The sequence below is a fragment of the Perissodus microlepis genome, chromosome 11 (genome assembly GCF_051167445.1).
Source record: "Perissodus microlepis isolate ML-2025 ecotype Zambia chromosome 11, ASM5116744v1, whole genome shotgun sequence".
Classification (NCBI taxonomy): Eukaryota; Metazoa; Chordata; class Actinopteri; order Cichliformes; family Cichlidae; genus Perissodus; species Perissodus microlepis.
Window position 1 is genome coordinate 31831480 of NC_140471.1, and position 19255 is coordinate 31850734.

The following is a 19255-nucleotide window of genomic DNA, read 5'->3' on the forward strand; positions in this document are numbered from 1 at the left end:
TCTGTCTCACTTATAACTTGTATTGGACCCCCTGCCTATTTTTGGATGGTACACCATCATTTAATGAGTGCGGCAGTGATTGCAAAAGTACAGGGTTTGTGATTATCTAGTATCTTGTTTATTTCTTTCTTGGAATAAAAGCTATTATGTGACATTGCAAGGTTCAAATTTTTTTCATCTACCACCCATGTCTAACAACAAACTCCTCCACCTTTATTCTTATATATGTTGGTACAAAAAAGAAGGACATTATGATAGATCATTTCTACCAACAAGCTCAACGTAAATAAATCTCAAGTTCATAAAACATAAAAAGAAAATATCAGAGAAATCAAATCGTGCATTTTTCACAGTCTAAATAAACCTGCAGTGCATTTGCAGAACCTCTGTTTGACCCTTTTTATGACAGCACAACATGTTTCTTCTCAGCAGGATGAATGGACAGGCTACATGTTTAGCATTTGTGATTACCTTGAGGAGATGCGTTCACCTTTGGAGATGAAAAAATGTGGCATCTATGTTTCCATCAATATTTAACATCTCCAATACATCTCCACTAGCGCCAGGGAGTAATTGCAGGCCTAATTGAATTTGCTTGGCTAGTTTGACATCATGGATCAGTCAGACTGATGACACACAGCCTCCTAATAATCCCATTTGTACTCATTATCATATTTTACTCTGGCCTTAGTACAACATTTAGCCAGCTATTCTTCTGCTGCACGAACATGCAGATAAGCCAGTGAAATGGTCCAAGCGGAAGTAAAGGGGGTTTCAAATAAACACGGGCCTGTTAGTCAATGCTGACAATGATTACGACAGATGTGGCACCATGTTGGAAAAGAGCCAGCAAGCAAGAAAGGACTATATCAACTCTGAATTTCCTCATTAAACAAAGAGGGTGTTATGTGGTCATCATCCACTCCAACATGGTGCCACATCCTTTGCAGATGCTGGTAAATTATTTTCCTGTTTATCACACTCCATCACATTGTGCGTCTACATTTTAGGCATACAGACTGCATCACTGTTGTTTTACCCCATCTTAAGCCCTAGTGAAAAATGATTGAGATATTTTAAGAAAATTATTCTGTCTGTTATTTGAATTCAATTAATAATTCACACAGGGGAATGAGTTTAGGATCTCTCTATTACACACTATCCTTGCCAATTCAATAATGCATGATTATAGTTTTTCAAGGTAGCATAGATTTTGTTAGATTTGTCCAAAGGGCTTATGTCCATTGGAAGTATATTGCAACTTATCACTGAGTCATTTTCCTGCAGCTGGAAGCTCTTTTTCAGGAACTTCTATGACAACTGAAGCAAAGGGTTGCATGTCTTGAGGGGAAGACTTCATTCCACTGTTATTAAGTAGGCGTTGGTGCAAAGCGAGTTAAAGAAGACTGAGCAAGTACAATGTTTTTAACAGTATTCAAAAATCATGAAACTGATTTAATATATTAATTCACTTTAAGGTTTCTCTTAAACATTTGTCACTATACAGAGATATGTAATGATACTTACAGTTTGCTTTAAAATAAAAAAGTAACGTGAATATACCTTGTAAGCAATATTTCAATAAAAAGAAAATGGAAGCATTGTTACTACGAAATAAGTTTAGAAAGATCCAATTTTCTTTGTTTTTGTTGGGTTTCATATAAAATATACACACAAGGTGCACACGATCTTTAGAGCTGAGACGATGCAACATATGGTTTTCATTTCTGTTATAACTGATTAACTCTTAACAGATGATGTTTAAATAAAATTGAAATATTCCTTTTTCGGTGTTTAATATGCATGCTATATTTTTTATAGTATAATTATAATTTTTGTGATTCTTAAATTAAAGGAGTTCTTAATTGTCACTAAAATAAGACAACAAATTAACAAATTTCCCACGTGTGGGACTAATAAAGGTTGTCTTATCCTAAAAAATGATTTATTGTCCTTTCTACTCATTTCATTTTAACCCCCTTGTTTTGCTTTAATTCTTCACAGCAAAGATTCGACAAGGTGCTAGAAACCTTCTTAGAGATTTGGGTCCATATTGACATGATAGTATCACATAGAAGCTGTAAATTTGTCAGCTACACACCCTGTGATGGGAATCTCCCATTCCGTCACATCATAAAGGTCCTAATTGGACTAATATCTGGTGACTGTAGAGGGCATTTGAGTTTAAACCAGTTTAAAATTATTTGAGCTTTGCTCTGACCTCTGATATCAGAAAGTGGTATTTTTACCCAGAGAACTATCACTCACTTCATAGTTTCTTCTTTCTGGACCATTCTCTGTAAACCCTAAACATGGTTGTGTGGGAAATTCCCAGTTGATCAGCAGTTTCTGAAATAGTCAGATTAGCCCATCTGACATTGACATTTGAATCTTTTGTCTTTGCCATTCTAATGCTTTGTTTAAGCTTCAGCAGGTTGTTTTGACCATGTCTACATGCCTAAATCCTCTGAATTTATACCATGCTATTGGTTAATTAGATACTTCTGTTGATAAACAGATGAATGTACTTCTCTTTTGATATCACTTTAAGAATACAAGCAAAATCTGCAGTTTTATAAATCCCCGGTTAATAAACTTCAATGCAAACCTAAGAATGTCGTCTTAATACTGATATTTAAAATGTAGCCATTGTTTATCTGTCATCCTTTTTGATGCTTTGCCTTTGCTCTAGATTTAGTTTCCAGGTCACGATATGTAATAAAAAGTAACGTATGAGACATCAGTACAATGTGTGAAGAGAGAAATGTCAAAGCAGTAATAGGTGTTTTATGAACAAAAATCTATATATTTATGTCACCGCTGTGACCTTACAGAAACTACGTGTTTAACCAGCTTTAATTGCCAGAGAAATAACATAATTAATGAACAGCACTAATTATGAAATGAGGGGATTTTGTTGATGAAATGCTGGGGTCATATTCTCTCTCTCCTTCCATTTTTCTCATTCTTTCTATCTCTTGTATTTGCACCTTGGGGTGATTACCAGGGTGAAGGTGTGAAGATTTGACACTCGGCAGATAGATTCATTTACTGCCACTGCCGGACCTGGAGGTGATAATGAGGTCGAGGATTAAAAGCAGACAATCAGTCGGCCCGTGACGAGGGCCGCGCCACCTCCTCCCCCTCATGACACTCCTCCTCGACCGCCTTGTTAAAATATACTGGTCCCTTTCCCCCCATTTTTTGCTGATCTCCCATGTAATTATACACTAATCTCTAACTCTGAGGGGAGAGATGGATGGTGAGAGAAACAAGGAAAGAGAGGTGGAGAAGCAGAGAGTTGAGAAATTAATAACTTAGATTTTTGTGTAGTTTCATTCTTTTATACTGTTAACTTTTTTCATGTTCTAACCAGTGCTCAGATTTGTCACAACCCTGGTACAGTTTACACTAATGTCATTTTTTTACACAATGTAACTCATATGAAATAAAGTGACAGCAAATTGAGGCAAAATAACAGTCACAAGAAAGATTTTTCTGTCTTCCCTTAAAAATGATTGGTAAAAATGTTCTGGCTTGATAGTTGTACATTTCCTAAACAATCATCTCAGCCTTTTTGTTTTCTTTGTTATCAGTTTGTAATTATTTTTCCAGTGTTTAGCACATTTTACTTATAACAATACTTATTTGAATTTCCCTACAGCTTACAAATTCTTGTAGAAATTATCTACCCAAATTGATATAAGCTGCTCTAAGACTTAATTGCAATGTGTAACACCAGAAAAAACAGTGCACAATAGAACCCAGTGTAATCACATGCGGTGTGATAGTCTTGAACCATTGTTCTACCACAACTATATGAACAATGCACAGTGCTAAACAGAACAATGTATTTATTGTAGTCTTGTTTCAAGCCTCATTTTATATAGAATCCACACATTGTGGCTATAACATGGTTACATCTAAGAAAAGATGGCCATATAAACTGTATGTAAACAATGGGCATGTTAAAGTGTCCCTGTATAAGATACTAAATGGGAATCAGAATGTCAGTTATCAAATAAACTTCTATATTAATGTACGTGTGGATGTTTGGATGAGGCTTGTCAAATAGAAGTGTTCTGAATTCTCAGTAAGCTCTTTTTCAGGAACTTGGATAAAAAGAGAATGGTTGGATGGATAAATGGCAGTTTGTTGTTCTCTAGCTTTCAGGTGTGTGTTAACTCAATGCTGCAGTCTTCCCAGGAGTAGGTATTTCATCAAAATTCAGCCCAGGGTTAGACCATGTAATGCTGAAAAAAAGACAGCTACATCTCAGGCCCTCAGGCAGCGTGTTAAATGTTAAGGTTCATGACAGTACTATTAGAGAAAGGCTAATATGGCTAGGGAGAAAGCCTCTTCTCTATGAATAAAACTAACAAAAAAAAACATTGCAGTGCAGCTTAGGTTTGCAAAGTTGCATCTGAACAAACCATAACATTTCCGCGACAAATGAGACCAAAGTAGAGCTTTCTGGTGATCATGCACAGTCCCACGTTTGCAGAAGATTTATCACAGCATATCGGCACAAACACTTCATGCTCATTGTCTGTTATTTGGGCTTGTTTTGCAACCACAGAAGCTGTGCACTTGGCAGTCACTGAGTTGACCATGAACTCTTTAATATACCGAAGTATCCTAGAGTCAGATTTTGAGATAATCTTCTAAAAACTAAAGCCTGATGGAAATTGAGTCAGCAAATCTATAACAGAATGGTTGAAAAAGAAAAGGAACAAGGTGTTGCAATGGTCCAGTCAAGTCCAGATCTCAACCCAATTGAAATGCCATGTAGGGACTTTAAGGGAGCTGGAAATAAATAAATGCTGCAAACCTCGATGAACTGAAGCAATGTTGTAAAGAAGAATGGGAAAAAATACAGAAAGCAATTACTTCATGTTGTTGCTGCTAAAGGTAGTTCTTCACATTGCTGAATCATGGGGTGAAACCAAGATTGCTGTGAAAACGTTCTTATTCATATAACTCTATGTAAAATATGATTTACATTCCGTTTTTTCCCACTGGCATCGCTTTTCACTAGAACAATGATAACATGATAAAAACAATGAAGTCTCTGTGCAGCATTTTCCACATTAATCAGATGATTTTAGATCTGTGAGGGAAAACATCTGATTTGGGACCTTTCAGTGTGAAAACTGCTGTGGCTGCAATGTTTGTTTGTTCTGTGGCATCCGTCATGGCACCTTGATGTTCCGATGATATTTGCTCTGCTTACCCAGATCTATTTTCGGTCCTGAGACATCTAACACCGTCAGCACACTCCTCCAGAGCCTCTCTGCCCCTGTGTGCCCACAGGTTCTTGCTGTGCTGTGTAACCATCCTGAGTTAACCTTTCCTGAAGGCACAGGGAAGCCCAGGCATGAAGCACTCTTTAGCATAATGAGTATGTTCATCAAAGCACTTCGTTGTGCTGGATGGGGCTGCTGGATTCACCAACGCACACACACCAGACAGCCCATGTTAATGTGTGTGTATGCATGTAGGTGTGTATGCGTTTCCCGCTGAGCTGGAAGCAGTGCCACAGGTGATGGCACTATTACACACACTCAATTACACACACACACAAGCATGGTGGACCTCAGCGGAGGCTGCCCTCATTTGAGGATGAAATCATTTCTGCGACCAAAGTGTCATCTATAATTAATGACCATTTGTGTGTAATTTAGAGGGATCTCACCTGTGGCCCTGTCCTCAGCTCAGTGGGAGCACAAACAGACCCATACGCAACAAAAAAGGTATAAACTGAAGTAAACGTGCAGGCAAAAATGTGCACATAGGTAGCAAGCTTTAGGAACGTAAAAAAATAAATAAACAATTAAGTGATGAAATTTTAACCTGTTCAAATTGATACTTATACATTAAACTAAATCACATGCCCACCTAACTGAAACAAACAGCTCCCTGCTGATGTGCTGCTGATGTGTAGACCGTAGATAAATGTGTTACTAAAGTGCCTGAAGTCATATAAATAATATAAAATCATTAATAACAGTATTGCTGTGTTAAGTTTATTTAAGGTGTATAAAAACCCTAGAATGTCTTTTATTTCATCTGTTAAATAGAGACATTTATTTACTCAACGATTTTTTTTATTAATGCACAAAATAAAATATTTAACTCAACCTATGAACACAACATAACCCAAAGCACTACCGCTGTTAACTTTGCTCATCTAAGTAACGTTATCTCGATTTAATTAGGGTTTTACGGGTTGGAGCATGTAGACGTCTGGACAGATACATTTTAAGGAAGCGAGTCACAGTGATGAAGCAACTGGAGATGATAGAAAGTCAAAAAGATTCAGCATCCTCAACCGGCGGGAAAAATGCTAGTAGTACAAAATGGGCAGGTCCCGAGTTAAACTTTTCTCAACATTGAGGCAAGTGATTGAAGTGACTGCCAATAACCACAAACACCTGAACAAAAGTACTGGGCCACACCTCTGAATCTTTGAATTCAGGTGTTTTTAATACCGTTAGCCCAGGTGTATAGCATGACCTAGCCACGCAGACTGTCTTTACAAACATTTGTGACAGAATGGGCCATTCTAAACAGTTCACTGAATTTGAGTGTGCTATATTACTGCATGAAGCAAATCTGACAAATTTCTTCTTGATATTCTTCAATCAACTGTAAGTGGAAGCATTTGAAACCACCATGGCATACAGACCTCGAACGCTCTGCTGACTCTGCTGGCTTTACAATCAGCACAGCTGTACACCAGCAGCTTTTTGGCTTGGGTTTCCATGGCCCAACAGCTCCAGTATGTGTAATGTATAGGTGGCCAAATACTTTGGTGATATAGTATATATTTGAGGGTTTCCTAAGCAACCAGTGCTCGTAAAGTCCACTCCAGCAGCCGGTAGTGACAAAGTGATGCATGATGAGCAATCACTTCCTGCATCACTTCCTGTGTGTGCACATGAGTTTAATTTAACAATGAGAATTTTAAAGACATTGTGTTAGCGAGGCCTGTCTATGGCACACAATTAATTTCCTTTTGTTTATTAACTTGTTTGGTTTTTTGGATTCCAAGTGAAAATTTACATCTATCTATCTATCTATCTATCTATCTATCTATCTATCTATAGATATTTCTATATCTACATAGACTCAGAAGCGTATGTTAGCAAAAGGACACCTATTGCTTCTGCTTCAAGTGTAGTCAACAATTTCATTTAAAATAAGTTTATGTCAGTTATCAATGAATGCTGACAATTGTAAAGTTAAGTACACGAGTAGAACCACATCATGTGTACAGCTGCAACAACATAGCTTTATTGTTTCATATTCATGTGGCCACTGAAATGGTGAAGCGTGCAGCTCCGCTTGCGTAACTATTTTCTGTGTTAACCAAAGAGATTTAGGATGTCTGGCTTATCATTTCACTCACAGCAATGCAAGATTTTATACATCAGTTTTATCACTTGTTTTTTGTTAAGAAAAACACACACACACCCTTGAATCCATTGCAGTACAGCAGAATACCTTTTTCAAGCTGCTTGCTACATCTCTGAAGGCAAGATGCACCATGGGTCATTTCTCAAACTGCCATTCGGAGTTGGAGCACTCCAGGCAGTGTCATGTTAAACAAAACAGTGCATTGATGCAATGCACAAAGAGTTGGTTATGTCAATGTGATATTTATCACCTCTGATCAAGAAGAAATTAGTGTGAAAATAAGGTCGTAGATCATTGTGGGTTAGATTAAGTGTCAGAGAGGGGGCAAAAAAAAAAATCAATGACCATGTGCTTCATGTTCAGTGTGGCCAGTCAAAAGTGCATCTAAAGGTGCTGTGGCCTCAGGACAGCAATGCTACACTGAAGCTCATCACCTATGACATCCTTTATTTGTAACCAAGCAGTGGCAGTTTTATAAACATTGTTCAGATTCAGGCTTTCTCCTTTTTTTTTCTTTTTTTTTCCCTTTTAGCTTGTAATGTTTTTCTAAAGCTCTTTTCTTTTTTCCTCTTAGTCACACAGTTTGTATTTTCCTTCCCTCTTTCAGTTTGGTTTTGTGATTTGTCTGTGCAAATAAACCACACTTCAGTCACTCTGGAAACCTGAGCCACTGTTTTCTTTTGGCCTGCCAGCTGTACGTACTACAGCTGATCTGACATGTACACCGCTAAAGTTATTACTGCAGTGCACTTTGCATTGATACACTGCAGCTACAATCACAACAGAGGTGCTGCAGCTACTCGGAGAACTGCAAACCTGCTGCACATGTTATTATTGCTGATGTTTGGGGTTTTTTTTTCATCCTTAAAATGCAAATTGCTCTCACCAGCAATATAATTTACTTCAAAGATGCCTGCAAGGGTTCGACAGCATAACATCAGCCAACATTTAAGTAAATGGGTACTTTATGTTTGCTTTTATTACACTTAACATAGAGTGAGTCCTCCTAATCCTCCTTGCAAGCATCGTCTTATTCAAATGGTCTCCCTACTCTGGTCTCTCTATTGAAGATGCTCCTCATAGTCAGTCTGTCAGATGAATCCAGCGTTTGGCATCGGGCAGCAGATAACAAATGACAGGACGATGTAGCCAATGAGATTCTCCTAATTATCTAATGACCAGGGACATGAGGTGATTTGTTGCCCCAATGAGCTTGTTAGGTTAAGTGGTGGGCATCGACAGGGCGGTCAGATGTTGTCTCTTGCTGTATCTCTTATTAGTGTGTTTTGCTTTCCCGCATTTGACTGTAGTTTTTCGGGGTCACTTGCTATGAAAACCAAGAAATATTTTCCCTTTCATCATACTCATGATACAATACTCTTGGGATGTGATCCGTTATACACACGATATGTTCCAGAATGATCATCTATGGAAAATCCCAGTATTTGTGTAACTGAAGATGAAAAATTACCCCCGAACAGGACTCACGTGGTCTGCTTTCCAGCTATATTCTCTTATATGAGTTAATCAACTTTCAGTTACTTTAGGTTATGCAGCAGTACCTTTTGTTATGCTAATGTTATCATTTGTTTTTTCCATCTGCTCCTCACCTTATTTGCTTTTTTCAAACTGCCATAGAAGTCCATATCCATATTTTGTCATTGGCCATAATACCAGAAGGAACATGAGATACTGTTTCCTCAACATTTTGCTCACGACGAAACTGTACAATAATAATAATGGATTGCATTTATATAGAGCTTTTCGGGGCCCTCAAAGCACTGTACAATTCCACTATTCATTCACTCTCACATTCACACACTGGTGGAGGCAGCTACAGTTGTAGCCACAGCTGCCCCGGGGCAGATTGACAGAGGCGAGGCTGCCATATCGCGCCATCGGCCCCTCTGGCCATCACCAGTAGGCGGTAGGCTGAAGTGTCTTGCCCAAGGACACAATGACCGAGACTGTCCAAGCCGGGGCTCAAACCGGCAACCTTCCGGTTACAAGACGAACTGCCACGATCGCCCCCCAATGCAGATTTCAGATTCTGTGCTTTTATACTACTACTAATTTTGCCCCTCCCCCTAAAAAAAATTATCCATTTTTTTATCTGTCAAAAATGAACCAAAGATATCATGTTTGTTTGTTTCCGCCTGTCTTACTGTGTGGGGTACAAGTTAGCTACAAGTAACTAATAGTTATGATAAGGAGTAGGATACAAAGCACTCTGAAAGCACTTTCTTAACCCTGAAACAATTAACACAATCACAGTGATTCATCAGATTTTACGCTGATCCCTCTGGAGCTACAAACTTATTGTTACAACTTCTGTTTCATTACTTAGTAATTGTCCCCAGAAAGCAGATTTTGGTTTGTAAATCTTGGTGCATCTTCTCATTACGGTGTGTTCACATCGAATATTAAACAAAGTTTATTTATTTGGTTAGTTTTAAACTTTGGTTTTTATTCCTTTACGTCACAATATTCATATTCAACACTTCCTTGTGTCCTTGTGTTACTATGTCACAACCAAGCTGGTGAATTTAAATGAGGAGTGATGTGAGGAACAATGCTGTGTTTGACAGCTAAGATGCTGATTGCAAAATGTAACAGTTGTATTTGTTATTGCACTTTGTTTTCTCACCGTTTTCGTCATGCCTCCATATGTTCTACATTTGCACATTTTGGAATAAGTGCAAGGTTATAGCTCCAGTTAAAAATATACATTTATAGAAAATCTCCAGCTAAGTTTATGGCACTTTGACACAATCTGTGTCTGTTAACTCTCTTTTTGTCAGTGAATGCAGTTGTTGTCTTCAAAACTCTTAATTTGCATTACTTCTAAATATGCCTAAATATGCCTTCAGCTACATCTGTCTCTCTCTCTGGTTTTGCTGTGTTATATATATATATATATAAAACACAGCAAAACCAGTTTCAGTACAACAGCAGTAAGAATGGAAGGTCCAAAACATTGCATGTAGTGTATCTGGGTCCATTCTCTGCATTAACCACAAGATTTGATTACGCCTTTCAGAGTAGCCACCTTCATTTGTTTATTTGCAAATTTGCACAGGTTTTGTTTATGTGTTCTCCTGGGCTTTCCCTCTCGTCTGGCCAGTTTACAGACTCATGATGACAATGGTGGTGTGGTGGTGGTGGAGGAGATGTAGGAATGTGTTATGTAAATTCTCCCAGCATGGCCCTGGTCGTCCTTATACCTCTTACCACCTTCCTCTGCTTTCTTCCCTCTGCTATTGACCATGTTGCACATTATAAATCAAGTGTACCTTGCTAGTACTCTAATGAAAGCTCATTTATAAAGTGGCTAAATGGTCCTGACAAAAGTCCTAATGAGGAAATCAATAATTCAGTGATTGTTGCTGTGCTTATACTAATACGTTCCTCTTGTAGTGCTTTGATCCCAGCTAGGAGAGTAACATTTGTTACTGTATTCAGTTCTGCTTGTCAGCATTGTTGTAGTTTTTTTTTCTTTCCTTGAATCTTTGAGATAAATGATGTCCCGTTAGAAACATCAAAAGCTGTCTCACATGTTCTTCAATATCCAATAAACTTCTTTTTGATGAGGAAAGAGTGAAGAAATGTAAAAAATATTTTCACTTGAATTGTTAATATGAAACATTACTCTGGTATTTGCTCGGCACAAATCACTGTGATTAATGAGAGGTTTAATGTTTTTATTGAATTGCTTGCAATGACCATTTTTTCTCCACCATCCCACCATCTACTGCACTGAAGTACTTTTCACTGAAGTCGCCAGCAGGAGGTTTGGTTATTTGCCAAAAAAAAAAGAGAAAGTTGAGAAGAAACATGTTGAGTAATTTACCTCATAGCATGGTGAAGAAAGTTAGTGTTGACTTATTGTAAAGCAGTAAACAGAGCTGAACGTAAAAAAATCTGTGACCTAATTCACTGTATTTGTTTCACAGTGTCATAACCTGTTAAGCAGTTATTTTTATTAGTATCACACTCACATTAGCAGTGCAGTGTTTTACAAGTTTTCCATGACTGTCTTAAAATAACCTCTAGGCTTCTTTTACTCCATCCACATTTCCCCATAAATACAGTCATTGTGAAGCTGATGACCTGATCTAACAAGTTTGGCTTAAAGAAAATAAGTTCAAAGATCCAGCCTCCTCTAATTGCATGAAACCGAGCTAGTGATAGTTCTTTCAAGTCTTGTTTAAAGCAAAGTTGATGAATTCTTCTTGTTCAGGGGTTTAAATTATTAAAGAAATAAAATAAATAATGCAGTATTCAAATTATCCTTGACATGCAGTTTTACTTTCACCTGTTTTACACAAAGATGCACATATTAATGTTACTTTATTAATGAAAATCAAATTACAATTACAGTTTTATTTTATTTGTGTACCTGAGAGAAAATACAATACAGTATAGCAGTGTTTGGACAGATGGTGACTCACCCCTGCAAGGTCATTGATCATCAGCCTTAGGGACTGGAGTGTACACTGTAGGAAGCCTGGGGAGCAGCACCCTAGTCCTCTGTTAATTGCCAGGGCAGGTAGATTACCCTCTTATGCCCCTCCCTGCTCCTTAATGTTGGGCACGGCCACCCGAAGTGCTCCCTCAGATGCCTCCTTAACTAGCTTTGAATTCAGTGATTAATGAAACACATTATACTTCTTTTGGATTAATGGCTGTGTGGTTTTAGCAAGCTGTAAATGGTAAAAGTACATTTCCTGTGTAGATTAAAAGATTCTTTTTCAAACATGATTCAAGCACAAACCCACCTTCATGGAGTGGTCTTCTATTTTTTTTTATATAATCCAGTATAGGAGACTAAAGACAGAGAGCACAAGCTTCAGATTTTGATGTGGGGAAAACACTCCCATGTTTCCTTTTTTCTCGGTCCCTTTGCAGTTCCTGTTGTTTTGTTTTTTTCAGAACAAAGAATAAGCTGTGGTACTTTGAGTTCGGCACGTCGGAGACCTTTTCGGCCACATGTAAGAAGCTCCACGACTTTCTGGAGGTTGAGGTAACTCAAACCATGTATTTTGTTTTTGGAGACTTTTCCAAGAAAAGAAACAAAAGCAAAAGCATATATTTTGAAATGTGTTGCTTTGTAACTTATTCTTCTTTTTCTCAGCTCTTAGATACGAAGCAATCATGTATTCTTTATTATTAAGGGTATTTCACTAGCAGTCAGGTAAGAATATTGATGTCATTTAAGATATTCTCGTCTTCTGCTGCTCCATAAATAGCACTAATGTATACTAGTTTCAGATTCACCCAGACAAAGTGTGGATGTGTGAAGGCTATCTGTGCACCTCCCCACCCACTTCTCACATAACCTTAGTGTAACACACAGGTAATTAGCCCTACACGACCCTGCTGTGTGTGATATTGAGTGATAATGAAGATGGTGTCTATACAATTCATCTTCCCTCTTCTCAGAGCTATCCACACAGTGCAGAGGTCTTCATTAATTAGGGCTGAGTAGTGCTTACATTACTGAAGAAGGACAGGTAGGGAGATGATGAGACCTCCCTGAGTGATAAAATGCACCATTTAGAGTAATATATAATACAATATTTCTGGGTTAACACAGAATAACTATGAGGACACTTGCCCCTTCATGCTGGGCTCTTTTAAGCATAATTAAAATGAGTGCAGGATGGGTCAAGCAGTTAGTACAAACTGTACTTATGTTTTAAAGTTAAAACAACCAGGTGCTCTGGTGTTCTCCCATCTTTCTAAAATTCTGATTCCTAGATCTCTACTTAATAAGATTAAGCATATATTAGCTATGTGCCTAAATGAAACCAAATAGTGGAGAGTAAGAAGAAACTAAAACTTGTCTTACCTTAAGAACACTTTAGAAATAAAGATTTGATTTTAGGTTATAAGAGTAATATTTGAACATCTGGGGTTGTAATTGAACTTATTTCAACTCTATTTTTCTAATAAAGTAGTTTTTATACTTTACTGAACAGTAACTGAAAACAGAACTACACAAAGTGGACTTCCAGTTCATGGATTGAAAAATTCACATCTTACCTTCTCTTTCAAAGATGACCTCCCTGTGCTTACTAATATTTTTAAGAGCTGTGTCACGTTATGGCACAACAGCAGCATTGACACTCTGGGGTGAGAACTGGTTAAGAATCAAAGGTTCGTCTCACTTAGACAAAGCAATATATTCTGGTTTAGACATTGGGGAAAAACACTGTTTAGGGTTCATCATCTTATAGACTATTTCAGGATCAAACTGTAGTACAAAGCTTGTGATGAAACAGATTGTATCTGTCCTTCTCTTTCTGTGTTCTTTTAAAAGTGTGATGGTGTTACTCTGGACCTTAGCAGTATTTCCTTGGAAGGCATTGCCATTCTCAACATTCCCAGCATGCACGGTGGCTCCAACCTTTGGGGTGAAAGCAAGAAGAGGAGGGGCAACCGCAAGGGAGGAAAGAAGGGTCAAGACAAAAGGACACCTGTGCTCGACCCCAAAGAACTCATGTTTGCGGTTCAAGGTAGCTCTGACACCCGAATTTTACAGTTGTTTACATAAATGCTGAAGTCAGTGTGGTTAGAAAGCTTAATTACATTACGAATCTAAATTCACAGAGAAAATGTGTTATTGCTAAATAAAATGCTCCAATGACCTGTGTTATACTTGGCTATGTGGCTACAAAGCCACATTTAGCAACATAGCTTGAAGGAGCATGTTGTAGCCTATTGATTTTTTGGTAAGTGGCCACTTTGGTGTAGTACATATTGCATTAACTGATGTGAAAGTTCAGGCTCTAGCTGCTGGGCTGGGGTCTGCATACACTCAGCTTTACCATCACTCTGGGGGTTTTCATTAGCTTTGTGTTAGCATGTTTTCTGTGCACATGCTTCCAGAGTGCCAACGTAGTGTTAACAGAATAATGTGGCTGTGTCTGTCTGTGAGGCATATCGCATTTGCATTCGTCCTTTCATTCAGTCAAAATAAAAGTAAGGTTCATATCCCTATTCCTCAAAAGCTGTAGACCACTCCAGCATTTTCCTCCTCCTGCACACAAACTTAAATCAGCTGACAGTTTTGGAGGGTTTTTTGTTGTCAACCTTGTGTCCAGTAACACGAGTAACAAAATAACTGACTGAAAAATGTAATGTGATTACTATAACACATTATTTTGGGAGCCGTTACGCCCACTATTTTTTCAATAGCTGAACATTTCTGGCTAAATCTGTCGGCATGTTGTAACGTAATTGGTGAGTCATCAACAGCAGTCAAACCTCTGCATGCTACATACCATGGTTGGTTTGCTCTGTTAAACAACAATAGTGCAAGTTAAACAGCTTTGACAGTGTAGGAGGTTCTTCTCCCTGAAGCCCACATCAGACACTAACAGTCTGTGTCCTTGCTCCTATCAGACAGATCAAAGACTAAACTTTGGGCCAAACTTTTCCTGAGCACATTAATATTTCACTGATGACAAGGTGAATCACAGCCAGCAGGTTTTGTTTGCAAAGAAGAGGTACAATCATGTCACAGTTTGGAACTGTCACTTGTGTATTAATGGTCTGTGTGGGCACCAGTGGACAGGCTCTGTTAATAGGAGCTGACTGAGTGGGGTGTTGGGCATACCCCTGAATCCATTTACGTCAAAAGGAAGCCCATCAATGGGAATATATGAATGAACGAAACACAATGAGTCAGCTGCTCTGTGGTAACTGGTGAAATTGTGTGAGCCGCTTTAGGGAGTTAATAGCAAAGGGTAGAAAATATCCGGAAAGCAGAATGTTCTAGTACTGCAGTGAAAAATTACAGACAATATAATCTTTCTTTCAAATACATAGTAAGAACTATATATATATATATATATATATATATATATATATATATATATATATGTGTGTGTGGCTTAATATATCATCACTGCACAAGTGTTTTCAGTTATTGTAGTCCTGTTGAAAGGGAATACAATTTAGTTTTACTTTTTGTTAAGCTTTCATATCAATATGTCCCAATTTTATCCATGTTTACAACGTAGCTTGAATGACAACGGGTTGCTAATCTGTTCATTATTGAAATCATTTTATTACTAATCATTGCTGTTGAGGAGTCTTTCTAAATTCTTTTGTAGACTCACAGCCGTGAATTCTGGATTTACTTGGCTTTTGTATTTTATTTCTATCATGTCTAACTGTGCCTGTTCAGGTGATGCACAGTATGTTTTTTAGGTTTCCTGCTGAGATGGTGTGTTTGTACCTGGGGATGAAGTGGATGTTACAATCAGTGTCTGGCTTTGAGACATGACGAGCCAGCAAGGATCTCCAGACATGGCTGCCAGTGATCCCTTATGAGACTTCACTGGCCATAGCACAATTTCTGGAAAATAAAAAGCCCTCTGTGAAGCACACTATGGAGAATTCATTCTTTTTAGTTGTGATTCAATTTTCTGTTTCCTTTGGTGCTGTTTTGCCTTTAAAGATGGTTAAAGGCGGCACATTTTAAATTGGACTCTTTTTCACAGTCACAGCATTTATTGTGTAAAATGAATCTGTTTTATGTTGTTTAAAAAACTGAGAAAACAAGTGAGAGACAGTGAGGAAGTAGACAAGGAAACACAACTCAGTCCTACAATAAATAACCCATAAAAAAGTCATTCTCCAGTACATTAACATCACCTTTTTGATGCTTCGAGCTGAGCATTTTCGTCAGTAGGCTTGCCCTGTAACATACTCTGCTGTGTCATCTTGGATATCAAACATGACCATCATTTAGAAAAGAAATGCAGTGTTGTATTTAATAAGACTTCTAATTTGCAACCAGGACCATAAAATTATCAAGGACATGTTCACCGATGGCAGTTTTCTCACTGACTTCCATACAACCAGACTTCTTTTTTTGGGCGACCCCCTGCTGACAGTTAGAAAAATCGAGGTTTAAGGATTTCAGTAGACTTCAGGTTAAACCAATGCAAAACCATAATAAAAAGGAACCATGTGGCACGTGCACTGTGAGGGACACATTTGATCAATGCAAAGCCCAGCTTTGCTATGATGAGCACTCCATTTATCCCTGAAAAAAAATCAATCACTTCTGTGTTTGTATTTAAAAAAAATAGAGGCCACAGTCTAAACCTGGAAAGGCACTTAGTGTGAGTGGGGAGTATTTCCCTTTGTTTATGTGTGTCCATACCCATTTGAGCCTGTGTATTGATGTGGGTGGGTGTGTTTGTGTTGTCCACCTGTACTGTATATCTTAGAATAGATGCCCTTGTGGAAGGTGCCCTCAAGGTGAGCAGCCAAACTTGTTAGATCAAGAGAACAGCGTATTTAGAGGTAAACACACAGGAGTGCATTAGCCCAGAGGGGGCAGAGGGTGACGCACAGGACTGTTGGCAGAGATCATTTTTTGTCAAGTTGTATGTGTAGTTGCATCTGTGTGTGGATGGGTGGGCTGGTGGGTGGCTAGGGGATGAAAAAAAAAACCCTGACCTTTCGGGAGCTGTTAAATCGTCCCGCTGGTGACGCCAGGAGACAAGCCCCTCAGGTGGAAGGGAATGGCTGCAGAGTGAATTATTTAGAATAGGGGCTTCATGTGTGGGTGGAGGGGTTGATGCTTGGGACTGATCCCCCGTGACAAGCCCCATGAAGCTTTCATTGGAGGATCGGCCTCCACACGCCCTCCCTCCTTGTTCCGCCATTCCTCTTTAGTTTTACTTTCAGCAGATCGGCTGCTGGTCCTGCTCTGCTCCGTCACTGTCTGTCTTTTATTCCTCTGCTCTCACCCTGTCACTCCACATGTGTCAGTGCAGCCACTGGCCTGGACAGGTAGTTGTGTGACAGTGACAAGGACGTTGTTTCTAATCTCTCTCTCTGATGGGAAGATGTGGCTAAGATTAAAGTCGCAGTGTGCTGCTTTTTCATGTCCCATACGGACACTGGTTCATATCATTGTTTCATTCACTATCACTTGTAGTGTTTATCAATTTGAAATCCTGATTTCTTGACCTACGTAAGGGACATTGATTCGAGATTAAATAAATAAGATGATTTGGTTTATATTTGGCCATAGACTGCTTATCATGACTTTTTATACGTACGACTCTGGATACTGTAGCTCCAGTGAAAACTAAGGTCTCTAATCAGAAGTACCTGACTCCGTGGTATAATTCTCAAACACGTACCCTAAAGCAGATGACTCGTAATCTGGAGAGGAAATGGCGTGTCACAAATTTAGAGGATCATCATTTAGCCTGGAGAAATAGTTTGCTGCTTTATAAGAAAGCCCTCCGCAAAGCCAGAACATCTTACTATTCATCACTGATTGAAGAAAATAAGAACAACCCCAGGTTTCTCTTCAGCACTGTAGCCAGGCTGACAAACAGTCAGAGCTCTGTTGAGCCAACCATCCCTTTAACGTTAACTAGTAATGACTTCATGAACTTCTTCACAAATAAAATTTTTATCATTAGAGAAAAAATTACCAGTAATCATCCCACAGATGTAATATTATCTACAGCTACTCTTAGTACCATTGATGTTAAGTTAGACTCTTTTTCTCCAATTGATCTTTCTGAGTTAACTTCAATAATTACTTCCTCCAAACCATCAACGTGTCTTTTAGACCCCATTCCTACAAAACTGCTCAAAGAAGTCCTGCCATTAATTAATTCTTCGATCTTAAATATGATCAACCTATCTCTAATAATCGGCTATGTACCACAGGCCTTCAAGCTGGCTGTAGTTAAACCTTTACTCAAAAAGCCATCTCTAGACCCAGCAGTCTTAGCTAATTATAGGCCAATCTCCAACCTTCCTTTCATATCAAAAATCCTTGAAAGAGTAGTTGTCAAACAGCTAACAGATCATCTGCAGAGGAATGGTTTATTTGAAGAGTTTCAGTCAGGTTTCAGAGCTCATCACAGCACAGAAACAGCTTTAGTGAAGGTTACAAATGATCTTCTTATGGCCTCTGACAGTGGACTCATCTCTGTGCTTGTCCTGCTAGACCTCAGTGCAGCGTTCGATACTGTTGACCATAATATCCTATTAGAGCGATTAGAACATGCTGTAGGTATTACAGGTACTGCACTGCAGTGGTTTGTATCATATCTATCTAATAGACTCCAATTTGTGCATGTAAATGGAGAGTCCTCTTCACACACTGAGGTTAATTATGGAGTTCCACAGGGTTCAGTGCTAGGACCAATTCTGTTTACATTATACATGCTTCCCTTAGGCAGCATCATTAGAAGACATAGCATACATTTTCACTGCTATGCAGATGACACCCAGCTCTATCTGTCCATGAAGCCAGATAACACACACCAATTAGTTAAACTGCAGGAATGTCTTAAAGACATAAAGACCTGGATGGCCGCTAACTTTCTGCTTCTTAATTCAGATAAAACTGAGGTTATTGTACTCGGCCCTGAAAATCTTAGAAATATGGTATCTAACCAGATTCATACTCTGGATGGCATTACCTTGGCCTCCAGTAACGCTGTGAGGAACCTTGGAGTCATTTTTGACCAGGACATGTCCTTCAACGCACATATTAAACAAATATGTAAGACTGCTTTCTTCCATTTGCGCAACATCTCTAAAATTAGAAATATCCTGTCTCAGAGTGACGCTGAAAAACTAGTTCATGCATTTATTACTTCCAGGCTGGACTACTGTAATTCATTATTATCAGGATGTCCAAAAAACTCACTGAAAAGCCTTCAGCTAATCCAAAATGCTGCAGCAAGAGTACTGACAGGGACTAGAAGGAGAGAGCATATTTCTCCTGTTTTGGCTTCCCTTCATTGGCTTCCTGTTAAGTCCAGAATTGAATTCAAAATCCTGC

At 38.6% G+C, this 19255-nt stretch overlaps 1 protein-coding gene across 1 annotated transcript in view; it reads left to right on the forward strand.

Annotated features, from left to right (window-relative positions):
* dgkb (diacylglycerol kinase, beta) overlaps positions 1-19255 on the forward strand; it is an 85740-nt gene that overhangs the window by 56511 nt on the left and 9974 nt on the right. Inside the window, exons 21-22 of the mRNA XM_084944160.1 lie at positions 12352-12442; positions 13742-13937. Of these exons, the coding sequence (XP_084800286.1) occupies positions 12352-12442; positions 13742-13937 (287 nt within the window). The remainder of the gene's footprint in view (positions 1-12351; positions 12443-13741; positions 13938-19255) is intronic.